General features: G+C 53.6%; 12 protein-coding genes and 2 non-coding genes across 14 annotated transcripts; 8 read left to right on the top strand and 6 right to left on the bottom strand.

The window, feature by feature from the left end:
- The first annotated feature begins 58 nt into the window (after positions 1 to 58).
- Positions 59 to 1,049, top strand: SAICODRAFT_29227 (uncharacterized protein). Its single transcript, XM_019167351.1, has one exon. The coding sequence runs from the start codon at positions 168 to 170 to the stop codon at positions 1,038 to 1,040; it is 873 nt and encodes a 290-aa protein (XP_019026150.1). The 5' UTR covers positions 59 to 167; the 3' UTR covers positions 1,041 to 1,049.
- SAICODRAFT_198668 (RdRP-domain-containing protein) lies at positions 845 to 3,616 on the top strand. The gene has a single exon (XM_019166171.1). It carries the CDS (start codon positions 1,070 to 1,072, stop codon positions 3,356 to 3,358), a length of 2,289 nt encoding a protein of 762 aa, XP_019026149.1. The 5' UTR covers positions 845 to 1,069; the 3' UTR covers positions 3,359 to 3,616.
- An 800-nt stretch (positions 3,617 to 4,416) lies between these two features.
- SAICODRAFT_64278 (tryptophan synthase, beta chain) lies at positions 4,417 to 5,777 on the top strand (the record flags this gene model as incomplete). The annotated part of the gene is made up of 2 exons (XM_019170059.1): positions 4,417 to 4,481; positions 4,533 to 5,777. The coding sequence occupies 2 exons, from the start codon at positions 4,417 to 4,419 to the stop codon at positions 5,692 to 5,694; spliced, it is 1,227 nt and encodes a 408-aa protein (XP_019026148.1). The 3' UTR covers positions 5,695 to 5,777.
- Positions 5,757 to 6,295, bottom strand: SAICODRAFT_5650 (cupin 2 conserved barrel domain protein; the record flags this gene model as incomplete). The annotated part of the gene is made up of 2 exons (XM_019169456.1): positions 5,757 to 6,059; positions 6,119 to 6,295. The coding sequence occupies 2 exons, from the start codon at positions 6,293 to 6,295 to the stop codon at positions 5,757 to 5,759; spliced, it is 480 nt and encodes a 159-aa protein (XP_019026147.1).
- Positions 6,296 to 6,479: 184 nt separating this feature from the next.
- Positions 6,480 to 8,086, top strand: SAICODRAFT_64277 (FAD/NAD(P)-binding domain-containing protein; the record flags this gene model as incomplete). The annotated part of the gene is made up of 2 exons (XM_019170058.1): positions 6,480 to 6,699; positions 6,830 to 8,086. The coding sequence occupies 2 exons, from the start codon at positions 6,480 to 6,482 to the stop codon at positions 8,077 to 8,079; spliced, it is 1,470 nt and encodes a 489-aa protein (XP_019026146.1). The 3' UTR covers positions 8,080 to 8,086.
- A 265-nt stretch (positions 8,087 to 8,351) lies between these two features.
- Positions 8,352 to 9,218, bottom strand: SAICODRAFT_198614 (uncharacterized protein). The gene has a single exon (XM_019166170.1). The coding sequence runs from the start codon at positions 9,105 to 9,107 to the stop codon at positions 8,472 to 8,474; it is 636 nt and encodes a 211-aa protein (XP_019026145.1). The 5' UTR covers positions 9,108 to 9,218; the 3' UTR covers positions 8,352 to 8,471.
- SAICODRAFT_198613 (uncharacterized protein) lies at positions 9,219 to 9,701 on the bottom strand. The gene has a single exon (XM_019166169.1). The coding sequence runs from the start codon at positions 9,616 to 9,618 to the stop codon at positions 9,331 to 9,333; it is 288 nt and encodes a 95-aa protein (XP_019026144.1). The 5' UTR covers positions 9,619 to 9,701; the 3' UTR covers positions 9,219 to 9,330.
- A 730-nt stretch (positions 9,702 to 10,431) lies between these two features.
- SAICODRAFT_53593 (uncharacterized protein) lies at positions 10,432 to 11,514 on the top strand (the record flags this gene model as incomplete). The annotated part of the gene is made up of 2 exons (XM_019169223.1): positions 10,432 to 10,950; positions 11,014 to 11,514. Coding segments are annotated over 2 exons (1,020 nt in total), but the record flags the coding sequence as incomplete, so codon positions are not given.
- Positions 11,515 to 15,565: 4,051 nt separating this feature from the next.
- SAICODRAFT_29219 (uncharacterized protein) lies at positions 15,566 to 16,818 on the bottom strand. Its single transcript, XM_019167350.1, has one exon. It carries the CDS (start codon positions 16,690 to 16,692, stop codon positions 15,613 to 15,615), a length of 1,080 nt encoding a protein of 359 aa, XP_019026142.1. The 5' UTR covers positions 16,693 to 16,818; the 3' UTR covers positions 15,566 to 15,612.
- A 1,181-nt stretch (positions 16,819 to 17,999) lies between these two features.
- On the bottom strand, positions 18,000 to 19,234 carry SAICODRAFT_17445 (RNA-binding domain-containing protein). The gene is made up of 5 exons (XM_019165804.1): positions 19,124 to 19,234; positions 18,994 to 19,065; positions 18,731 to 18,938; positions 18,568 to 18,646; positions 18,000 to 18,513 (listed from the first exon to the last, which is right to left on the bottom strand). Exons 3-5 carry the CDS (start codon positions 18,934 to 18,936, stop codon positions 18,010 to 18,012), a joined length of 789 nt encoding a protein of 262 aa, XP_019026141.1. The 5' UTR covers positions 18,937 to 18,938; positions 18,994 to 19,065; positions 19,124 to 19,234; the 3' UTR covers positions 18,000 to 18,009.
- Positions 19,235 to 19,396: 162 nt separating this feature from the next.
- SAICODRAFT_5643 (uncharacterized protein) lies at positions 19,397 to 20,220 on the bottom strand (the record flags this gene model as incomplete). Its single annotated transcript, XM_019169446.1, has 2 exons — positions 19,397 to 19,960; positions 20,164 to 20,220. The coding sequence occupies 2 exons, from the start codon at positions 20,218 to 20,220 to the stop codon at positions 19,397 to 19,399; spliced, it is 621 nt and encodes a 206-aa protein (XP_019026140.1).
- A 122-nt stretch (positions 20,221 to 20,342) lies between these two features.
- Positions 20,343 to 20,424, top strand: SAICODRAFT_t34. Its single transcript has one exon. It is a non-coding gene; the product is annotated as a tRNA-Ser (tRNA).
- A 1,549-nt stretch (positions 20,425 to 21,973) lies between these two features.
- SAICODRAFT_t35 lies at positions 21,974 to 22,055 on the top strand. The gene has a single exon. It is a non-coding gene; the product is annotated as a tRNA-Ser (tRNA).
- Positions 22,056 to 22,175: 120 nt separating this feature from the next.
- On the top strand, positions 22,176 to 22,934 carry SAICODRAFT_53577 (calcium binding protein Caleosin; the record flags this gene model as incomplete). The annotated part of the gene is made up of 1 exon (XM_019169221.1): positions 22,176 to 22,934. A coding segment is annotated over one exon (759 nt), but the record flags the coding sequence as incomplete, so codon positions are not given.
- Positions 22,935 to 23,160: the final 226 nt, after the last annotated feature.

Raw genomic sequence — 23,160 nt, 5'->3', positions numbered from 1 at the left:
GAATAAGGCCTGTGCTCACGCGTACGGTCCGGTGTGAATGGCCGGGGAGCGAACGGTAAAACTGAACAGGATATGTTTACAGATATAAAGAGTACTCCATCGCTGTCCCTCGCAGAAACTCCGACAAAGGTCATTCCAACGTTGTCCTACACACAGGTCGGCCCATCATGGATCTGCGCATCGAAAAAGTTCCGCCGGCAATGACCGAGCGTCAATTCCGCAAGTCTATCATTGGTGCTCTCGCACATATCCGCCCTTTCGAACGCATTCCCTTCGAGCTAGAATGGGAGCGTGTTACCGGACGCGGCAAGAGCGGCGACGTGATCCTCAGCCTTCCCCTGCTCGATATCGGCGAAGACTTCCTCCTCGAGTACCGCGCGTACGGTAAACGAGGTGGCTTGAAGATATGGAACAAGAAGTTGGTCGTGACGCATCATGGCGCAACGCCGCCCGACCTGGAGAGGTCGCTTCTTGCGCAGATGGAGGATGCGGCGGATGATTCGGGCTCGGAATACGAGGCGGAGGATCTTGCCGGAAAGGACTTACCGATTGATGGGGTTTCGTGCGGTGCGTGGGATGCCCATGGAGCCTTTTCGCCAGAGTGGGCGCCTGCCATGACGAAGCCGGGTGTCATGAAGATCTTGCCTGATGATGGAGATTTGGCGGTTGTGATGAACGACAAGATGATCAAGGTCTCGCTATACAACGTCCTGAGTGTGGTCGTGGATCGCGGTGCGGGTCACCAAACTGTTTATCTTACTTTCGACATCGTCCCCAAGTTCCTCGAGGTCAAAACGGAAGACAAGATCAAGCGAGGGAATGCCGACGACCGAGGTCGTGGACGCGGTCGAGGCCGGCAAACTGGACGTAAAGATTCGGGGCTCGGCAGATCATCGCCGACGATCGCAGAACATGTAAATGATCGCGAAGCTCGGTTTCGACGCGTACCGGGTTGGACTCCAATCACCGTCGGATTGCCCAATATTCTCGCGTTTATTGCATTGGTTGTACAGACGCGGGTCTCTTGTCTTTCTGGTTGAGGAACGAGCAAAAGCGCTTGCCTACGCCAATGTGCAAGTTTGTGAAAGTTTCCCGTGGGTTTCAGTTCACCAAGGATAAACTCAATCAGCTGCACCTGTGGTACCTAACACTTGATTTCAAACTGGCGTTTCAGTGTCAATCGTTGGTCAGCGACGGATACATCCTACCCGGGGAAATGATTGAAATGCGCAGAACAATCGAGAGGCTCGTCGATATCAAAGGATCCAAGGTCACCACGCCCATCGTCGAAAGCCTCAAAACACTGATCCCGGATCGAAATCCGGAAACTTCACGCGACCTGTCGATGGGCGTTAAGGAAATCGAAGAGGCATTGAGGCGCGCCGAAGAGAACGACTATACGGAGATGAGTCTTCGGCTCAGTAGATTCGCGAAATGGGCTAACGATCGAAGTATTGCGGTTCATCATGTCCATATCACGCCGTCGGGGATGTACCTCAATGGTCCATGGTTGGATCACGGAAATCGGATCACTAGGCTTTACAGTGGTTACGAAGACCACTTCCTCAGAGTCGGCTTTACGGAGGAGGATTTTGCTAAGGTCGGTTATAACAAGGGCGTGGATCCCTATCCGATTCTGCAGACGAGGTTCAAGGAGGATGTACTACGGAGGGGTATCAGGGTCGCCGGACGGATGTTTGAGTTCTTGGCGTATTCGTCTTCTGGACTACGTGAACTCTCGTGCTGGTTTATCAACCCTTTCGCGTTGAATGATAGGTGGATCGATGGTGACTTGGTCCGGAGTGAGATCGGAGAGTTGGAGACTATCACCAACGCCCCGCGTTATGCTGCGCGTATGGGTCAAGCGTTTACTTCGACCATTCTTTCACTACCGATACAGCGGTACGAAATCACAGTTATTCCGGACGTTGAGAGGTGTGGACGGGTGTTTACTGACGGTGTTGGCAAGATTTCATGGGAGCTGGTGAAGGAACTGCATGCAATTGCGCATAAACAGATGAACCCTTCACCATCTCTCTTTCAGATCCGCATGGCTGGTGCGAAGGGTATTTTAGCCCTCGATTCTACCCTGCCGGGACGGAAGATTTGTTTGAGGAAGTCGATGATCAAGTTCATTGCGAAGCCGGATGCGGAGTGTACGCTAGAAATCGCTGGACAAGCGGATCATGCGATGAAATTCTATCTCAACCGACAGCTGATCACGCTACTGGAGACGTTAGGCGTGCCGTGCTGGAACTTCCTCGCGCTGCAGGATCGTGTACTCGAGGAATTGAAATCGTCATGGGCGGATACAATGCAAGCTGTCTCGTTATATCATCATTACGGAGTAGCAGGAGAGTCGAGACTGGATATGACCTTGAAAATATTGCACCAGTTGGGCGTTAAGAACCAATTGCGAGACGCGCAGTTCCTGAATGATTGTCATACGGTCGCTATTCACCATATCCTTCGACAGCTTAAATACCACGGACGCGTCCTGGTTCCGGATTCATGGACGTTGTATGGTACCATTGACGAGACGGATACGCTCGGCGAGGAAGAAATCTATATTTGTCTCCGAGATGGGGAGAACACGACGTATGTCGAAGGCAAGGTGTTGGTGGCAAGATCCCCTGCTATCGCACCCGGTGATGTACGTTTCGCTACTTGCATCGGGAAGCCACCGGCGGGGTCCCCGCTTGAAGCTTTACATAACTGTGTTGTGTTTTCGCAGAAGGGATTCCGTGATATGCCATCGATGCTGGCTGGAGGCGATTTGGATGGGGATCACTACCACGTTACCAAGTACCGCGAGATCTTTCCCAAAGAGGAAATAATGGTTGCACCCGCCGATTATCCCCCTGTGATGTTGAAAGAGCTGGGAAGGAAGTGCACCATCAACGACGTCACAGACTTCTTTGTGCGATTCATGCAGGAGGACAAAATCGGTGGAATCGCGACGGCGCACCTGATCCACGCTGATCGCAGTCCAGAGGGAGCGAAGGATGAGATTTGCGTACAACTGGCAGAATGCCACTCCGTTGCGGTCGATTTCTTCAAGAGTGGTAACCCGGTCCGGGACATCCCACCCGTCAACACCCGTATCAAACCAGATTTCATGATGCAAGAATACCGATTACAAACCAAAAAAGCCGACAGACGTCGTGCGAGAATGGGACGCGATCGGATCCGGTTCGTGCAGAGTGAGAAGACGCTGGGGAGGATGTTCCGACGAATCGATATTGCATTTGGAGGCTTTGCAGGTCGAAGAACCTGCCGTGGAAGACCCGTGGAGGATGTTGGAGACGGATCCGATTTGGGGAATGATTGCGTCGATGTTGGAGGAGGGTGGGAATGAGTGGAGGACGTATGAGAAGGAGGTTGAAGGGGTGTTGTTTGAGTACTACAATGAGGTTGATCTTATCTCGCGGGTGATGTCGCCGTTGACGCGGGATTCGCCCTTGTCGGAAGAAGAGATCTTTATGGGTGTTGTCGTGGCGTACATCCCCAACTTTCACGGGCGGCGACACAGGGAGTTCAGGCAATCTATCAAGATGGCGTACGGGTTGTTGGTGAGCAGGTTATTGGGGGCGATCGAAGGGGTGGATGACGGAAGGTCGTTGCCCGTTGTGGTTAATTGGACGGCATTCCAAAGGGCTGCGGCGTTTTATCACGCGGCGGTGATGTTTAAGAGAGAAGGGAGGAGAAGTGCGACGTGGGTCATCGTGCAGCAGCTGTTAAGGCTTGGCAGAGATTGCTGCTTGTACGTCGGTGAGAAAAGAGATACTGACAGCAGTCTCGACTTGCATTTTGTGAAGTGTTGAAGTCATCAGATGTTGGCGAAATAAATTGGGCAAGTGCTAAGTGGACTTGATGATATGGTTGGATAAAGCTTTGCTTGCTATGAATGTTCGCACGCGTTCGTGTCTGCTGTATTGGCTACCAGGCGCCTCACCGGTCATATCATTAACGACACTTATCCCTCGTACCGGCGCGTTGCCAGCACCAGATGACCAAGGCATCTTTACGGACATCATTTCCTTCATTTTGCATTCACTCTATATAGAATAAAATGGCGAAGCTTAAGCTTAATAATTCCCCGGAGATTGCCGCGAGGATTAGAGTGAGCGGCATATTACATGACCCCACTGGAGCAGGGACGGGACGGCTGGAGACCCTATGTGACCTTAGCGTGCGATAGCGCGAGTCCGTTGGGAGCGACTCCTTGATCAGTACAAATACCCTGAGCTTTATATAACAACGCCGACCATCCAGTACACCCTCGATCCCTTGCAACTGATCAAGATGCCCTCAACAACCGAATCATCCACCTACCTCTCCTCCCACCCAACCCCTCCACCGGCCTCTTCGGCCCCTTCGGCGGCTCCTTCCTCCCCTCCACCCCTCCAAGCCCAAATGGACACCATAACAACCGAATACCATAAATCCCGTTCCTCCTCCGACTTCATCGCCGAACTCGCGTCGATATGGAGGGATTACTAGGGTCGACAGACGCCGGTGAGTTATTGTAGGAGTTTGAGCGAGAGGGTTGGTGATGGGAGGCTTTTTTCGAGGCTTTTTTCGAAGAGGGAGGATTTGAATCATACTGGGGCGCATAAAATTAATCATTGGTACGCTCACCCCTCCTCCTTCCCCACTCCTCTCTCCGACCTGCGTGGGCTGATGATAGAGGGGATAGTATGGCCGAAGCGCTCCTGGCAAAACCCCGGAAAGAAGAAATTGATTGCGGAGACTGGAGCGGGACAACACGGCGTCGCCCTCGCAACCACCTGCGCCTACTTCTCCCTCGCCTGCGAAATCCACATGGGCGCAATTGACGTTGCGAAAGAGTTTCCCAACGTAACACGTATGCGAATCCTCGGCGCCACGGTCGTGGTCGTCAACGAAGGCGCCAAAACGCTGAAGGAAGTTGTTGATTCGGCGTTTGCGGCATGGGTTGGGAATGAGACGGGGGAGAGTATGTATGCGATTGGGAGCGTGGTTGGACCAGATCCGTTTCCGATGATGGTGAGGGATTTTCAGAGGGTTGTTGGTGAGGAAGCGAGGGTGCAATTCGCCGAGCATTCTGATTCCAGCTCCCACAGTGGGTTACCGGATCCTGTGGTGGCGTGTGTGGGGGGCGAATCGAATGCCATGGGAATCTTCTCCGGATTCCTGGATGAGGCGCCGGAGAGGGTTACGCTCCATGCCGTCGAGCCCGCCGGTCGGAGAACGGGGTTGGGCGAGCATGCGAGTTCGTTGACGTATGGGAAAGAGGGCGTCATGCACGATTTCAACTCCATCTTGCTCACGACCGCTGAGGGTTCGCCAGCGCCTGTACACTCCATCGCTTCCGCGTTGGATTATCCCTCTGTCGGGCCCGAACACGCTATCCTCCAATCTATCTCCAAAACGACCGTTAGTACAGCCACGGATAAACAAGCTCTCGCTGCGTTCTTCTTGTTGAGTCGGTGTGACGGGATTATTCCGGCGTTGGAGAGTGCGCATGCTGTTGCGCATGCTGTTAAGTTGGCGAGGGGGTGTGGGGCTGGGGAGAGTGTGCTTGTGAATTTGAGTGGGAGGGGGGATAAGGATTTGGATTATGTTATGGAGGGGTTTGGGGAGATGGCGGGGTGGAGTGTGGAGGAGTTGGTTAAGGGGGCGTGTGGGGAGCTCGAGGATGCTTCAAAGTAAGCCCATGAGTATCTCATTCACGTTGTATTATCTTATCTTATCGTACATCTTTCATAGTCAGTCTACTCCTTCTTCTCCGGCTGCGCCCACTCCGGGGGCTCATCCTTCCCCGCCTCCTCCAACTCATCCCCCTCCTCCTTCGTCTCATGCACCGTTTTCTCCATATGCTCAGCCGGCGCGTAAACAGTGTACAACACCATCGGCGTCTCTCCTGTATTAATGAAATTGTGTTCGGAGCCGGCGGGGACAACGACGAGGTCTCCGGGTGACACGGGGCGGGATTCGCCGTTGATGATGGCCTTTCCGACGCCGGAGAGGAAGGAGAGGTGTTGGTCTACGTGGTGGACTTCTTGGCCGATGTCGCCCTGGTGCAAAGAAGACATTAGAACATGCTCGAAGAAGAGAGGAAGGGGTATTGACTTACACCGACGGGAACGGTCATGATAACCAACTGCGAATGCGTCCCAGTCCAAATCACACGACGGAACTTGCCCGACGATTCAGCGAGTTTGGCGATGTTGTAGTGTTGCATCTTGCCTTCCTCGGGGGCGCTTTCGTAGGAGGGCGGGAGGGAGCCCACGACGTTCTTTGAGACGGCCATTGTTCTGATCTGGCTGCGGAGTGTTGGTGTTGTTGCTCTTGATCTGATCGCTGAGCGAGTTGCGGTTGTGAGGGCGGTGATGGAGCGGATCATGGATGGAGTTTAAGTATGGCGGCGAGGCGGCGCGGCGAGGCCAGGAGGGTCGAGGAAGTGCGCGGTGTGGTGAGGCGAGGACCGGGGCAGCATGACGTCATGGCAGACTCGGTCGCAAGTAACCTCACGATTCAATGAACATTCAATGGGACTGATCTTCTCTGTTGATTTCAACCAGAACTGCGAGCTTGTCTACGTCAGTCGTGGTTTGCTTGCCGGTATACCGTATACCCGACAGCTGCGGCAGTTCCCCGCTCGAACATGCGAAATGAATGAAGATCAGGTCATCTCATTTCGTTTTGAGGTGAGGAGTGAGGAGGTTGGACAGACCTCTCCCAACCTCACCACCATCATACTCAACAACAATGACCTCCACTGACCAAGCGCACCAAGACTTCTCCATCGCAATCGTCGGCGGCGGCATAGCCGGCCTCACATTAGCCATCGCCCTCCTCAACAAACAAATCCCAATCCACATCTACGAAGCCGCCCCAGCATTCGCGGAAATCGGCGCAGGTGTCTCCTTCGGTGTGAACGCCCAACGCGCAATGGCACTCATCGATCCTCGGATCAGGGACGGATACGAGAACATCGACACTCGGAACGCATCTCCAGAAAAGCACGATACGTGGTTTGATTTTCGGAGGGGGACGGGTGAGCCGGATGTTATTTGCGAGGTGAGGAGTGAGGAGGTTGGTCAGAGTTCTGTTCATCGGGCGCATTTTTTGGATGCCTTGGTCAAATTGATCCCAGACGACGTCGCACACTTCGGAAAACGGTTGACGGATATCACACCACACGACGATTGCGTGGAGCTTCATTTTGCGGATGGCACGACAGTGAGACATACTGCCATCATCGGCTGCGACGGCGTCCGCTCCCGAACCCGCGAGATCCTCCTCGGCCCCCAAGACTATCCCAACTACGCACCAACCTTCACAGGCAAATACGCCTACCGCGCCCTCATCTCCATGTCCGAAGCAGCTTCGTCCCTCGGCGACGAACTCGCCCGCAACTCCCAAATGTACCTCGGCCCCCACGGGCACATCCTCACCTTCCCAATCGAAAAAGGCCGCACAATGAACGTGGTCGCATTCCACTCCTCCCCCAGCTGGCCACACACCAAATGGGTCCTCCCCTCTCCCTCCTCCTCTTCTGGTACCTATACTCACCACAAAGATTTCGAGGGGTGGGGCGAACCGGTGAGGAAGATCGTGGGGATGATGAGAGAGCCGGATGTGTGGGCACTTTTTGATCATCCGGGTGTGGAGAGGTATTGGAGAGGACGGTTGTGTGTTATTGGGGATGCGGCGCATGCGAGTACGCCGCATCAGGGTGCGGGGGCTGGACAGGCTGTTGAGGATGCGTATATACTTTCGGAAATGTTTGGTCACAGGCTTTCTGTTCTTAAAGCACAGGAGGGGTGGTGCACTGAGTCCGTGACGGGGGATGATCTGGAAAAGGTCTTTACGGCTTACGACCATGTTAGGCGACACAGAAGCCAGAAGGTCGTCACTACCTCGCGTGAAGCGGGGATGATTTATGATTTTGAGGGAGAGGGGGCGGGGAGTGATGTGGAAAAGGTGAGGGATGCGATTGTGGGGAGGTATGATTGGATTTGGAGGGTGGATTTAGAGGGGGAGGTTAGGAGGGGGGTTGAGTTTATGATGAAGGGGAGTGGGGCGGAGTGAGATGGGTCATGAGTGATGGTCAACTGGTAAGGGATCTGGGCTGGACTGGACCATATACAAATACACGGCCTGTTTTACATGACTCCATCACTGCCGAAGTTGGTGCCGACTGACCGCAGCAGACTCAGAGCATAGCATGTACAATTTCGATGGGCAGCAATCAGCATGAAAGCTGTAGGGTACCGAGTGCTGGCCGCTATCAATCTTTGCCAGCCTGTCACAACTATGACCGTTGCGCATGTCGAAATTCCCACGGCCGCAGCGTATCGACTGCAAGGTGCTAGCTGCAGTCTCGAGAACATAAGTCAAAAAGAAATGTCTATAAATATGAATGGCATCTGTACGGTTCTAATCATCTAGCCTATGCCTGTCTATACCCGTCGAAGATCAACTCAGATGACCATCATGGACCCGATCAAAACAGCGCCGATAACTATGCTTAGCTGAGACTTCACGGATAACGCTGCGCCTGTCCAAACGGCCATGGTTTGACCAGTTGAACACCCGGCAGTTGCGCTGGTACACCTGGATGCAGTGGGAATTCCAGAAGACGCGCTCGATCCACTCATGTCTGTTGTGGCAATCATGCCCGCTCCGCCATCTCCGGACTTGTCCGAATTCTCCGGCACAGCTGCAACCGTGCTCACGCTCGTCGTTGCAACACTAGAAGTGAGGGCCTGCGCTGTACCCTCGGCACTGGCGAGGCCGGGGCTGGATGCCGCCAGACCGCCGTTAACACGGGTGACACTACTGCTAACCGAATTGAAGTCAGTTCCGGCGCCGGTTCGGTCCTCCGCGGCTGCAGCGCCTGCCGAAGAGGAGGTTAACCCATTCGTTCCGGTCGTCTTTGTGGTTGAGCGGTCAAACGTCGTCGAGGATCCCACAGACGTTGCCGTCGAGCGTTCGGTAGCGAGTAAATCACCGCCGTCACCATCGACTGTCGACGCGCTGGATCCGCAAGAAGTTTCACTTGCGGAAGGCACGGTCGCGGCAGTGGTAGCCGTGACAGTGGCAACATTGGACGGCATTGTGAAGCGGCCGCCAGACGTGGTAACAGATGTGTCAGATGCGGAGCTTGAGCCGGCGGCGTCAGGATCTTAGGGTTAGGGTTAGGGTTAGGGTTACCCTAACCCCTGGTATTTCTTGATACCGTGGCCCCTCCCCAGACCCGGCGATCCCTACCGCTTATGGTCTAGTCTTGCCCAAAACAGAGGTATTACGCCATAATACCTCCATGTACTAGTAATAGGATTACGACGACGAGCGAGTACTATGACGAGAGTACAACAACGAGAGAGTACGATGACGGGTGTACAACAACGAGAGAGGACAACAACAGGGGAGCACAATGATGAGGGAGCACAATGATGAGGGAGTGCGAGAGTACGAGACAAGAGTAGAACGACCTGAGTACAACGACGAGGCTGTAAGCTGTAAGCTGATTGACGAGAGAGTAGGCTGTAGCTGTAGGCTGTAGGGACTTAGGCGATGACGAGGGAGTAGGCTGAATCCGTCCCCAGCAACTGCTGTGTCACCCATTCTTGGGTGAGGGTGTGGCTGTGCCCGGATGGATTCAGCCTGAATCTGTCGATGTGCTAGGAATAGGCTTCCAGAGCGAGTTGTGTTGTTATAACCTCAAGCAACCTCCCAGTATGATCTGATAGATTGAAGCCTTGAGACCGAAAAGTGGAGCCACTGCGTGATTGCTAAGGATCCATATGATCATTTTGAACCCTTACTTGACCTCCTAGGCCTTTATCTGCCTTGTTTACGGGGTATTTGTGAAACTGGGTATTGCCACTCGCGCGCTCGCTCATCTTTCGTGACATAAATCTTGCACACTGCAGTAATGACATAATCAGCGCACCCGATGAAATTCATATGCTGACGACTTCGCGCGATCCGAGCGAGAAAAAAAGTTGGATTGCGTTGGTCGTAGAGAAGAAGCAGCTGCCTTGATCTTCCTCTACTATCGACCGGTACCGGCACGGCGTCGTCGAAAGCATCCCAAGCCTCACCCAAATTCTGAATCCGCACCACGCCAGTGCAACTGGTGCATTCCGACACCCTGCGATAAGCCGCGTTTGCATGCCATCTCCGCGACAGCGACGAAAAGCCGAGCTCAAGAGTCAGGGGCCGTCCCCAGCCTGAGCCGACCTTGACTGGCTGCTGCTTACCTAGAGTGCACCATGTACGAGCTTGTCCGTAGAGACCCCCTGGCTACCCCAGCCTCGTCGTACTTCCCGCTCCTCTCCCGTTTGTACTCCATCGGCTCCCTCTTTCTCTTGTATACCACTCCATCACCATCGCCACCCCGGACAAGGATAGAGGTACATAGCCGTGATGAGTCCGATGATCCCCGCCAACTCGCTCTTCAAGTACTTCCTCCTCCCAGCATACATTACCTTCGAAACAACGCGCGCAATCCTCTCGTTCGCCGCGGTACACTCCCAAGTCCGTATTTCATCGACCTTCATCGCGTTCTCTTCCGAGCTCCTCAAGCTCGTCTTTGCGCTCATCTTCCTCTGTCGATTTCTGGGCAAGACCGGGAATGGAGTCAACGCGAGGAGTCTCAAGTCCGCGATCCTCTTCGCGAGCAGCGACCAAGCCGGATGGAGAGCGTACGGACCATACGCCGTCCCTGCCGCGTTATATCTCATCAACAACCTCCTCTATCTCCTCGGTCTCCAACTAACCACCCCCTCCCTCCTCCACGTTGCAGTTCTGGCCAAGTTGCCCTTCACGGGTATCCTCCACCACCTCCTCGTCAAACGCCAACGAAACCTCTACGCATGGCTTTCTCTCGCTCTAATCTGTACCGGCCTCCTCATTTTCAACGCACCCATCGAATTCCTCGACTGGATTCGCGGCGTGGAGGATCCTCTCACGGCTACCTCCACCTCTAACACCAACACCACCACCCCCGCCTTCCAGATCGGGGTGTTCATCGGTCCGATAGTGGGGCTGGTTATTGCGACCTTGAGTGGGTTTGCGAGTATCTTTACCGAAGTCATCATGAAGCAAAAAGTCGCGTTCTGGGTTGCGCAGGTCTGGCTCTACTTCTACGGTACCCTCTTCGCCGGCACCATCCTCCTCTTCTGGGACGGTCGCCTTCACTCTTTCTCCTCGACCTCCACACCATCCTCCGATTCCGACCCCTCCACATCCTGGGCCATTTTCGTCAACGCCGCCGTGATTTTGGCTACGACAGCAACCGGCCTCGTCGTCGCAAACATCCTCCGCAAAGCCGACAACCTCGTCAAACTCGTCGGCTCCTCCGCCTCAATCGTAACCATCATCGCAGCCCAAGTCGCCCTCTTCCCCGATCTCCGCGAAAAGACGATTCAAGTCCCGACCACCCTCGGCGCCGGAATCATCGCTATCTCGACATGGACGTATAACCACCACAAGACCGTTCAGCCATCGCGGGTAAGTGCGAAAGATGTGGAACAGTTTGATTTGGGTGTCGATTCGGAGGATGAGGGTGAACATCGGGATTCGGGGGATCGCACGTCGAGGTGCCCACGCTCTCAGGCCTCTTCATCTACGACGACGCTAGTTGGTGCGGGGGATATGAACGGGAAGGACTGCGGCGCGACGACCCCGAATTGGAGGAAAGTCACGGTCGCATCATTTATCGTCGCGATTTTGACTTACGTTACCTCCTTCTACGCGTACCCCACCTCGTCGGCACCTTCTGGTGTTATATATGGCAGGACAGACGTCGAACGCTTCTTCAAGCCCCATAATGTTCAGCCAGCGGTATGGGGCAGAACCGAAAACCCCGTCGACTGCGTCCGAGAATTCGTCCAACGCGAAGAAATCTGGCCCAGATCACACAAACTCGTTGACTGGGAACTCGCTTTCCTCGATTCCGGATGCCCGGTGTACCCCGTTCCCGAAGGCGGTATGATCTTCCACCAATACTGGAGCGGGAATTGGCGTTCGTTCAATGAGGTCGCGATCGAAGCGTGGTTAGCGACACAGCGGTTGGGTGACGGACATAAACTCATTTACTGGTACGAGAACGGTGAACCTAGTGCGGAGACGAGGGAGAGGTTCGCGACGGGCGAGTATGGAAAATACGTCGAATTCCGCAAATTCGACCGTCTTGAGGAAGGAAAGGGATTTTGTGTCGAGACGATGCCGGAGTACTATGACGAGGAATACCAGCGATCTCTCAAGATGAAGCAGTCCACTCTCAGCGATATCGTCCGGAACCTCCTCCTCGCAAAATACGGTGGAATCTGGCTCGATGCTGACACCATCCCTCTTCGCGATCTCACGCCTCTCATCAGGAGTGGACCCTCGGCCCCGTACATCGGCAACAGCGAATCCAACAACAACATCCTCATCTTCGGCCCAACCGAAGCCGGCATCGGCTCCAAAATCCTCGAAACAACCTGCACGATGTCATTCAACGAGACCCTCTTCCACGAACGCTACCCAACCATCAACCCCAACATGTGGTACTGGCTCTACAACGACGGACTCTTCAAAATCTGTCAGAAACTCGAGAATTGTGGTGTGAATCGGCATCCGATTATGTTTACCGATGGACGGTATTTCACGGGGCCGAATCAGGAGGCGACGGAGGCTTGTCCTAGTTTTGAGAGTGGGCAGGAGGTTGAGCAGGGGAAGCCGTTGCCGGCGAGTTTGCATGGGTTGTGGACGTGGCATAATCGTCTTGGAGCGCGGAAGGATGACTGTCTGAATGAGGATGCGGATACCCTAGCGATGGCGATGAGGAGGAGAGTGAGGGAGATGTTGTCGTACGGGCTTGATATGAACGGCAGGGACATCTTCCCGGGCCCTGGGTATGCCTGAGCTGTTTTTCTTTTTTGATTTCTGGAGTTCTTTGACCGTAGACAATTTTAGACAGATTATTACAAAGCTTTTGCGGGACGCAGAATCGCAAATCCTTTTCTTTTTCCCTATTAAGCCTTAACTTTTGAATTGGAAGGGTACCAATAATAACAATGAAACGCCGACCGTCCAGACCTTCGAACCTACACTCATCGTAATCGCATCGTACAAATCGCTCCATTTTCTCTTCGCACATGTTCATCATGACCGACTGCTCCGATTAAAGCCCGGAACCACCCCCTCCACGCTCGCCACGCTCGCCACCAATGCCGGCAAAAAGGAATGATCACCACCCCTAAACCTCCTGAATATACCCAAGAATCTCTCCAGGATCGCCACCGTTTCCCGGTTCAACTCGGAATACCTCTCGACCTCAACACCATCCCGGATCAATGCATCATGGTGTACATACATCGGCGTCAAGGACGTCGCTATGTCGTACAACTTCTCCACGAACCCGATTCCATGGGCTTCGATGGATGACATAGAGAGCGCATCGCAAACGCTGAGTGTCCGTGCTGCAATATGGATAGCATGCTCCGTCCGCAGAGGAGGGTTCGGTTCATCCGGGAATACCAAACCGTGTGACAGACATAGTCGCCATAGACGGTTAAGTAGCCATTGTTGTGTGACTAGCAAATCCGCGCGTTGAATATCGTCACTTTGCCATTCCGAGTCGTCTCGCTGTAACTTCGGGTTCGTCGATGATGGAGCGAGTTTGTTCAGGCTGTTGTTGAACTCGGCGAAGAGACTCAACGCCTTTGCTGCGTTCATTCGACTACACTGCTTATCCCCACTGCACTTGCCATTCCAGCAGTCCAAGAAGTCTTGGTCGACAGCTCCGAACAAGTCGAGATGACTGACCGGAAACTCTTCCGCTGTCGAAACATCCGTTGCAACCGAACTTCGTCGTCGATGGTTCCGTTCCGCCTGTAGTTGTCTGAGCTTTTGATGCACAGTCTCCATCCTTGTTCCAGGCCGTCCATCAAAGCCGATCGGGTGCCCTCTTTGTAACGCGTACGCTCGTTCCGTAATACTCAGCAACCAATACGTTCTGATTCTTCTCTCCTGTTCGTCAAGTGGTAGCGCATCGTACGCAGTCGGGTCGTCGATTTTCAGCAACTGACCCAACGTGACCGCCTCTCTCAACCGGAACCACGCGGCATCATCCTGACTCATTCCAAACAAACATCCAAAGTGATAGAAAGACGTCAAGCACCCTTCTAGACCCCATGGTGATGACCCAACCTCATTCTCATTCAGCCGTCGATCACATGGAAAAAACGCACCAGACTTGATCCGCACGCACTCCTCCAGCAGCTTCTCCGCTTCGCGTTTTCGGTCTTCCGGCGTTCCGGGATCTCCAGCCTGAAGCGGTTGAACGAGAGTAAACGCGCACAACGCTAACAGCATCGCCGCGAACTGTCGATGAGTTCGGTGCTCCCCATTCTCTATCCGTCCGAAGATCCAACTGCGCGTGTATACTGGCATGATCGGACTCATCCTCTCAAAGAATGTCTTCAGTCTTGGGATAAGTACATGTTCCGACAGTGGGTTCTCACGCGTTTCTGAGAGGGCGGGGGAGGATCGGAAAGATGGGTGTTGTAGCGCGCTCACATTCGGCGGTACGGATGCGTTGAAGAAAGGTGGGCTCGGCGTATCGAAAGGTGCAATGTTCGGGAATGCCGGCAGAGAAGTAAAGAAAGAGTCAGGTGATGGCAATGTCGGGACGGCAAGTGCTTGCTCGGCCTGTCGCCATTCGGTCGACAGATCAGGTTGTGGCTCGGGTTGGAATGGTACTGGCAGACTGGCCGGAGGGGGGAGAACGGAGTGCGTCATGCCTGGTGGTGGCATAGGTTGTACAGCTGCCGCCGTTCTCGGACTCAAACCCACGGCCGATGATACTGGTATTGGTGGCGGTAGTTGTGCGCCATATGCCGGTACCCCAACTTGCTGTGGTGGTGCTGGTATTTGCTGTGAAGGTAGATAAGCCGACACATAAGCCCTCGTAGGCGTTCCAACTGCCTGTGGATAAGGTATTTCCGCACGAACGAGGCCATTTACAGCCATAGGACTGATAGATCGTGACTCATCACCGGTGCTCCCGTTTCCCCCAGCACTGCCTGTCCTCCCCGATCCAGACGTACCGTTCGTGTCACCGCCTCTCAACTTGTCCAGCCGACTTCCAACTCCTGCCCTTGTGGTCCTCTTCACAGTATACGTACACTCCACCTCCGTTCTCGTGCACACGTTGCACGGATTCTCCCCATCGCACTTGACGCGACGAAAGTTGCACTGATCGCATGCCTTCTTGACGCGATTTCGCTGCGGTTTGTCCTGTTCCTTTTGGTCTGTAGGCTCCGCTTTCCCCATGATCGCATGATCTTCTCCTCTTCCAGTTTTTTTCAGCTTCTGAGGATTTTCAGATTTAATAAGGTTTCGCGCTACCTGACGTTCTCGAGCCTCGCAATCCAGCCAAGCCGCGCGGAGGAGGCGAAGCTCTATAGCGAGAGCGCGGGGTGCAGTCACTTTAACTCCGCGGCCGATCAGATACGTAAGCAACTTTGAATTGGTATATCGAGGTATCTCCATGTCTATGCTATCTCTTCCTTCTGTTTGTTCTTCTCTCTTCCTCGTCTGTAGTCTTGATGTTCTTCCACGACGTCGTCACATCCCAGTTCCATCCCAGATATTCAACTCTCCGATCTTGACTGACCCCTCAAATTCTCCGTCTCCATGGACTCCATTGGCCATTCCGGCGGGCTCAGCGAACACAGATACTGCGGTTGCTGCCTTCACGTCGCGCTCAGCATGGTAAACCCTCGTAGTCAACGCGAACCTCTCATTTGCGTAAACTTCCATCACACTGCCATCGAAAAGTATTCTTAGCTCCAGAGGCTCCACTGCTCCGTCTTCTGCCGTAGAGAGTGTCAACTGTCCGATATCAGGTGAAGTAATGATACCTTCAGGCGAGGATGTCGAGCGCTCCCGTTGAACGAAGAGAACACCCTTCTCCACGTCATACACGACATCCATCCCCACCGCGTTGTCGGGCGTATGACAGATTCTAACTCCGACTTTTCCGCATCCCTTTCCGATGACAATCTTAGCGTCAAGCTCCCACTGCCTCGTTCTCGCTTCGGCTACCTTTGTGCTATCTCCTGTAGCGACGATCACGTCTCGCACCTTCGTAAGCTTCGCGTTACAACGAAGATCCTCAGTCTCCTTCACCGGCCTAACTCCCAGCGTTCTCGTCTTTCCATCGCTACCTATCCAGATACCAATAGTCCCGCTCACACCCTCAACCTCCTTCACAAACAACTCCCTCGGCACCGCCAAACACCCGGCAAACCCTTCATTCACCCTCCGCTTAGGATGACAATCATCCTCCGGTGCCCAGCCCCACAAAATTCTTCTATTTTGTCGAGAATCAGGGAAAGAGTTCGCGGCGTACAGAAGTCCGTGGTCTAGGAATCCCATTGCCTTCGTTCTCCACTTGTGTCCAGCCGGGGTCCAGACGAGCGATCCCGATATCCATAATGCACGTCGTACAGGCCGTTCAGGCATCCCGCCCTCCGCATCGCCGTTGACTGATGACGACCTTGATGGTGGAGGGGAAGGCGTTGTCGAGCCTTCCGCACCAGCGATGATGAAGCACTCCCCCTCCAACTCGAAGAAATTGCACACCTCCCAGTTCTGCCCAATGTCCGGCAACCCCTCTCCTACCGGTAGCGATTCATCATCCATCAAGGTCCCCAAATATGTCCAATCCCTCACATCCCCCTTCGGTATCGAATACGCAAACAAGTTCGGTCCAACATCCCGAATCCCACCGCACACAATCCCATACAAAAACCCACCCCCTCCATCCCCCCTCCCCAACGCCCGATCCATACTCCCCCACTCACTCACAAACGGATCCCTCCACCCCGTAACATCCACCCCCTCCGGCGGACCCATCAATATCGGATTCCCCTCATCCCTAACCCACGTCCGTCCCGAATCCCGCGAAGTCGCGATACTCAACGTCTCGCATCCCCTCAAATACGGCAACGTATAATGAATCGGTAACGCACTCACACTCGTATACGCAGCCGTCATCACCCCCTCTTCTCCTCCACGGGGTATGGCACACCCGGTAAACACCCCCTCCCCATCCCACCCACCCCCCTCCTTCACCGGCACTAACACCGGTTCCTTTGCGTTCTCCCACCTCACCAAATCCTTCGACCAAGCGTGTCCCCAGGACATGTTTCCCCACTCCACACCCCACGGATTCCACTGATAAAAGACATGATACAACCCCGTCTCCTCGTCATAGTATGGTGCGCATGGGTCGTTCATCCAGCCCCAGGGTGCGGCGAGGTGGTATTGTGGTCGCCAGGCAGATGTCAGGGAGGGTGTTGGATGTGCCGGGAGCGGTGCAGGGTTGAGAAGGAGTTTGTTGGACATGGACGATGTACGTCGTTTCAGCGGGATCGGGAAGGGTGTATCGTGTGTATCATGCTGGTGATGTCCACTCACCTCTCTCCACCCATGCCCATTCTGAAAAGTCGCAACCTCATCCTCGAGCTCCTTGCCGTCATGATCAAAGACCGATTCATGATCACCATTACACATATCCACCCCCGCCTTCTCCGATCTCAAATCAAACTCAATAGGCATCTTTCCTTCCTCAAGAAACTCAACAAACCTCAGATGCCCTGCAAAATACCCGAGCACAGACACAAGCAGCGAGCGTCCACACTTTTAGGTTTCTAGCTACCTAGGCCTTACCCCACCTTTGTCAGATCCGATCAAAACAAATCAGCACGATATCTCGCCCACTCAGATCTCCATTTCGGTTTATCTCTCCTCCAGTAACCTAAGGATCGGATCAATCTCGGTGGGCTCCTCGGTCCGGGGGCGCTTTCGCCGGAGCTTCGGTGCGCCGCGGAAGAGCGCAGGTTGGCTGCAGCGGGGAACATTCATCCTGGGAAGCTCAGGAAGGAAAGAACAGCCCGTGTCATGCTGTGTGAAACAAGAAATATATATATCACTCCTTCTCTCTTCGTCTCCGTTTACTCAAATATTATCAGTCGCCATAATTTCATCCAAATCCAAAGCAGCCTCCACATTGTTGGTTCCACCATCGGCCGCCGCCTTGCCCCCCTCCCCATGACCACGTCCATTGAGATATTCCTCCAACTCCCTATCCAAATCATCCTGCGTCTTCGCCGGCCTCACCTCCCTCCTCTCGCCCCTCTCCCTTCCCCTTCCACTTGCACCCCTACCCCTTCCCCGTCCCCTGGGTGCGCTGGGCGCCCTATCACCGGCTCCCGGCCTATAGCTATCTCCATGCCCACGTCTAGGCGGCGAACGCGAGCGACCCCTGCCACTCGGTACACCCGAACCATCCATCGAGATCGCAAGAGGCTGTCCAGCCGCTTTCTGTCCATCGAACTGTCTAATCGCATCACGTGCGTCCGCGATGGATTCATACACGACATACGCGATTCCGGTACTGCGGCCGGCGTTGTCGTAGGTCAAGCGGACCAAGATCGGGGGTGCAATACGGGAGAAGAGTTGCTGTAACATCTCGTCAGTCATGGAAGAAGTGGGTGATGAGGGGGGTGCGCGTACCGTGAGATCGTCTTGGTTAAGATCGTAGTGGATGTTGCTCACCCTCAAACGAGCGGGCGCGTCGCGATCTCTCCTCTCACTACATTCCACACACACACACGTCAGCCTTGTCCTCCTCTTCTCTTCCGCTCATCTCCCTTAACCGGGATCAAAAGAAACATACCCTCCACCAATCCTATCCGCAAACGTCCTCTCACCACCGCCTCCGCCCCTCCTCTCCCGTCCCTCATACCGATCATGACTCCACCTATCACCATCACGAGGAGCGCGGTCGGGCTGTATGTCGTAAAAAAGTCGTTTATTAGTTTTCACGTTTCTATGGATTCGAAAGCTGCAGCTGTTTGCGCAAGCGGGGATGGGTGAGTTCATGCCTGTGTCTTGAATGTCAGCATCGAGACATAGTTCGGAATGACAATCGGAACACACCTTGTCATACGGAGTCGACCTTCCACCACCCCTCGAGCGGTCCGGACCAGGTCCACGGCGGGGTCCACGAGCCTGTAAGCATATGTCAGCCTTGATTCACGTTGCGTGTACCACGATGGGTATATCTCACCGGACGGCGTTCCCCGATGATCTCGTCCAATGATCTGTCTAAAGCGTCGCTCATTTTTGCTGTTGGTGTTGTTTGTCCGTTCGTGTTGTCTGTTGGACCTCGACGTGATGTGATGGATTTGGCGCCAGCTGGCGGTTGCAGCGGTGTGCAGCGAGGGGTCGAGGATCCGCCGTGCAAATTGAAGTTTTGTTATGACCATTTGCCTGTTGCGACGTCTGTTCTGGCTGCTCAAGAAGCTCAGTCCAGACTTTACTATAAGCCTATCCCTATAAATCAAACCCCCTCCACTTCCTCAATCCTCTTCTCGTTCAGCAGCACCTTCTCCGTCGACGAGAACGCTTCCGCACGCGTATTAGTAAGAATCTCAACCCCACCCTCATCCGCCAACCTCGCAATTGATTTCGTAAACCGATACGGTTCCCTAACATCACTGTTAGCCATCGCACTTTCGCGAAACCTCGCGCAACAGCACGAATAAAAACGGGGAAGACTAACACCTGCGCCGTACTCTTCTGATCCCCCATAACACTGACCCCCTTCATCCAACCAATCAATCCCGGCCCATCCCTCTTTCCCACCTTTCCTCCTCCGCTGTCGATCAAGATCGCTCCCTAACAGATCATCCAGTGCGTCTCCTTCAGGATCAGCGCCAGCGCCATATTTGCTTCTGTTCGGCTCCGACTTCGAGGGGTTGGAGGAGCGATATGTTGAAACGGAGAGGGAATCGACTCCACGATATGACCATTCCTCACGTCCACCGTGCTCATCCGCTAACTCCCTATGCAATCGATACGATACTGCAGCTAAGGATGCCGTATCCGGTCCAATGCCAAGAACCTGTGCAACAGATCAGCCACCGAACTCCACCCCGCTCACCACTGGACGTACCCGCCAGCCTTCCCATTCGCACCCTGCGCAACCTCCCCGCCCCCTCAATCACCGTAACCTTCACGTCCCCCGTCTTGAACCGCGGATATCGTAACGATCGGTAGACGCGGGGAATCGATAACCGAGGAGGGTGACATCATACGACCCGCGACCTCTTCATCAACCTGCAAATCAACTTCAGACAGCCTGGAAAGGTTCGTCAAGAGCATTGAGGACGCCACCGAGGATTGTGGGCAGATAATTCTTGCGGGGGAGCATAGATGTTTGCTGAGAATGCTGCATTTGTAGACATTGATCATATGATACATATGATCAATTTTACATCAATTCAGTCAGCGTGTCCGAGTGGTTAAGGAGAGAGATTAGAAATCTCTTACGGTCTCCGTGCGCAGGTTCGAGTCCTGTCGCTGACGTCAAACTTTTTGCTTTCCCGTGTTGCGCGTGTAGCAAACTGCAGAGTATTGGGCCTCTCACGGTGTTCCCTGCATTCATCCTCCTTCCGGGAAGGCCGATACGATGGCTCACATGCCAACATAAGGTCAGAATTAATCTGCTGAGTAAGTTGTAGACTCCCGAATTCGTTCTGGAAAAGTCTTGGTGAGCTTTCTGTGCAACGCGCCCATGACAACCCCTACGAGACCCCCAAATTCTACCAAACACGATTATAAAACCCGAATAAAATTATCCAGTATCACGAATAGAGTTATTCGAGTTAGTGGGATATTCTGGGCACAATCTGGATTGTTAATTCGTCTTGAAAGTAGAATTTTTTATACGATTTACCAACACTACACTGTTATACTATTCTACCTCATGACTGCACAATGCACAGACGTGACATTCATGTCTTCATCATCATCATCATCACCGTCTTCATCATCATCGTCAACGTGAAACTCTGGATCATCTTGGAAACTGCGATTGGACGTGTATCAATTTGATGCTCCTGAAGTGCGCAAAATCTTCTTTCCGGGCTGGTTTCTACCATGAACCTTCATTGCCATTGGGTCAGAGCGGGTTAGTAAAACCTGATGAGTAGTCGTTTTGCTGTTGCTGTCGACAAAGTGCGGGACTCACCAGAATAAGAGGAGACATCAAGCAAGAGTGTCGAGATTAAACAACCATCATGTTAACCTTTCAGCAACAGCGATCATGTGCCCAGTTTGGGTTGACACGATACAAGCCATAGCATCGGGAGAACAGATGGGAGAGGACCAGGGAGGTGTAGGATTCGATGCTTTCGTCAATCAGTCGTGAGACATCCAGGGAGATTGAGACGAGGAGATTGAGACGTTGATGGTGGTGCGTTGGGTCCTGGTTGATGCTGAGGACTTGGTAAAATTTGCCAGCGCATCAGCGCTTGTGCTCACATGTCACTCTCGAGAGGTGCAGGCCGAAGAACCGCCACCAAAGACCATTGATCCTCGAAGACCCTCAATCATTGATCCTCAATCTCTTTTTTATTGATGTGGGATATCTTATTCTCCTGGAACGAATATCATTCCAGGTCAAATAAGGTATTCGTGTACCATGAATTGGAATTCCACTCTACTTGAATACTTTCCCACTTTATTCGTGTTTTTCGTACAGTCGAATGACTTATTCGAGTGCTTTTGCTGAAAGTGGAATATGTTATTCCATATTTGTGGAATCACGAATCTGGTATTCGTGATAGTCGAATTCGGGGGGCTCGTAGGGAACGAAAGTCTGAACTGAAGTCGATCATAGCAAAGCAGAAGAAAAACGGTGAAAGTTCCGTTAACTCGACGTCGATAAATACAGTGGGCGTATCCATGCAGCCCATCTCAGCTCCAAGTCAATACCGTTCAGCCAGACTTCCATCAACGATGTCCTCCCGTCCGTTCTCAGGCAAAACTTCAGCGGCGCAAAAGCTCGAAGTGCGTGGGAATTCATTTGTGCCACCGTACAGGGATGGTATTGATGAAACTCGTCATCTATCCAGTCAGCGTGTCCGAGTGGTTAAGGAGAGAGATTAGAAATCTCTTACGGTCTCCGTGCGCAGGTTCGAGTCCTGTCGCTGACGTCAAAACTTTTTTCTCTTGGACAGCGATTGGCGACATGCGGCGGATGAGGTCATCATTGCCGGACTGAAAGAAGAGGGAAGAAGACCGTCCTCCTTCAATTGCAACGAACAACAGCAACCATGTCATTCACAACAGGCGACCAGCCAAAGGTAATCGCCCACCACGCCCCCATCACCGCCTCCCGCCAACCAGCCCTCATCCCCCCCTCCTCCCTCCCCTACCCCGGTACCGCCCGTGCCCACAAGGCATCAACTCCCTCCGCCCCCAACGGCACCGAGAAATTCAACTACCACATCTCCCAACACCGTCCCCGCCGCGATGTGTCCGAGATGTCCGTCATGCAGCTCCATTGCGCATTCTGGGACCCAGATAACGATGGGATCGTGAACCCGTGGGATACGTTTATCGGATTCCGTGCGTTGGGGTATAATTTGTTGTTGTGTGTGATCGCGGTGGTCATCATCCATTCCGGCTTCTCCTACCCCACTCGTCTCCACCACTCCTATATTCCCGATCCTCTCTTCCGTGTCTACCTGGATGGGATACATAAGGCGAAACACGGCTCCGACACAAACACCTACGACCCCGAAGGCCGTTTCCGCCCCCAACAATTCGAAGACATCTTCGCGAAATATGCCAACCCCGCAACCCCCACCAAACTCTCCATCCGCGAAGTGTTTAGCATGCTAAAAGGTCAACGCGTAGTCCTCGACCCCTTCGGCTGGGGAGCAGCGATTTTCGAGTGGTATGCGACGATCGTGCTCATTGCGCGTGACGGGTATATTGAGAAAGAAGACCTGCGCCGAATCTACGATGGGACGCTCTTTTATACGATCGCTGGGCAGAATCGAACCCAAGAGCCGTGGAAGAAGGGGTTTTATGTGTCGGATATCTTTAATCCGCGGCAGATGAGGGGGGTGTGGGGGGCGTGGAAGAGGGTTGTGCCGGGGGGGCATCAGATTCCCCTTAAAGAGGAGAGGGCGATTCAGGAGGGACGGATGGGGCCGGGTGGGGACAGGGTTTGGGAAGATTTGGCAGCGAGTAAACAAGCGAAAGCCGGCGAGAAAGTCCTCGAAGAATCCAAACCCGTTCGCGAAGGCGAGT

The sequence above is a fragment of the Saitoella complicata genome (genome assembly GCF_001661265.1).
Source record: "Saitoella complicata NRRL Y-17804 unplaced genomic scaffold SAICOscaffold_4, whole genome shotgun sequence".
Lineage (NCBI taxonomy): Eukaryota > Fungi > Ascomycota > Saitoellomycetes > Saitoellales > Saitoellaceae > Saitoella > Saitoella complicata.
Note: the sequence above shows the minus strand (reverse complement) of the source record. Positions and strands in the feature narration are given on the sequence as shown.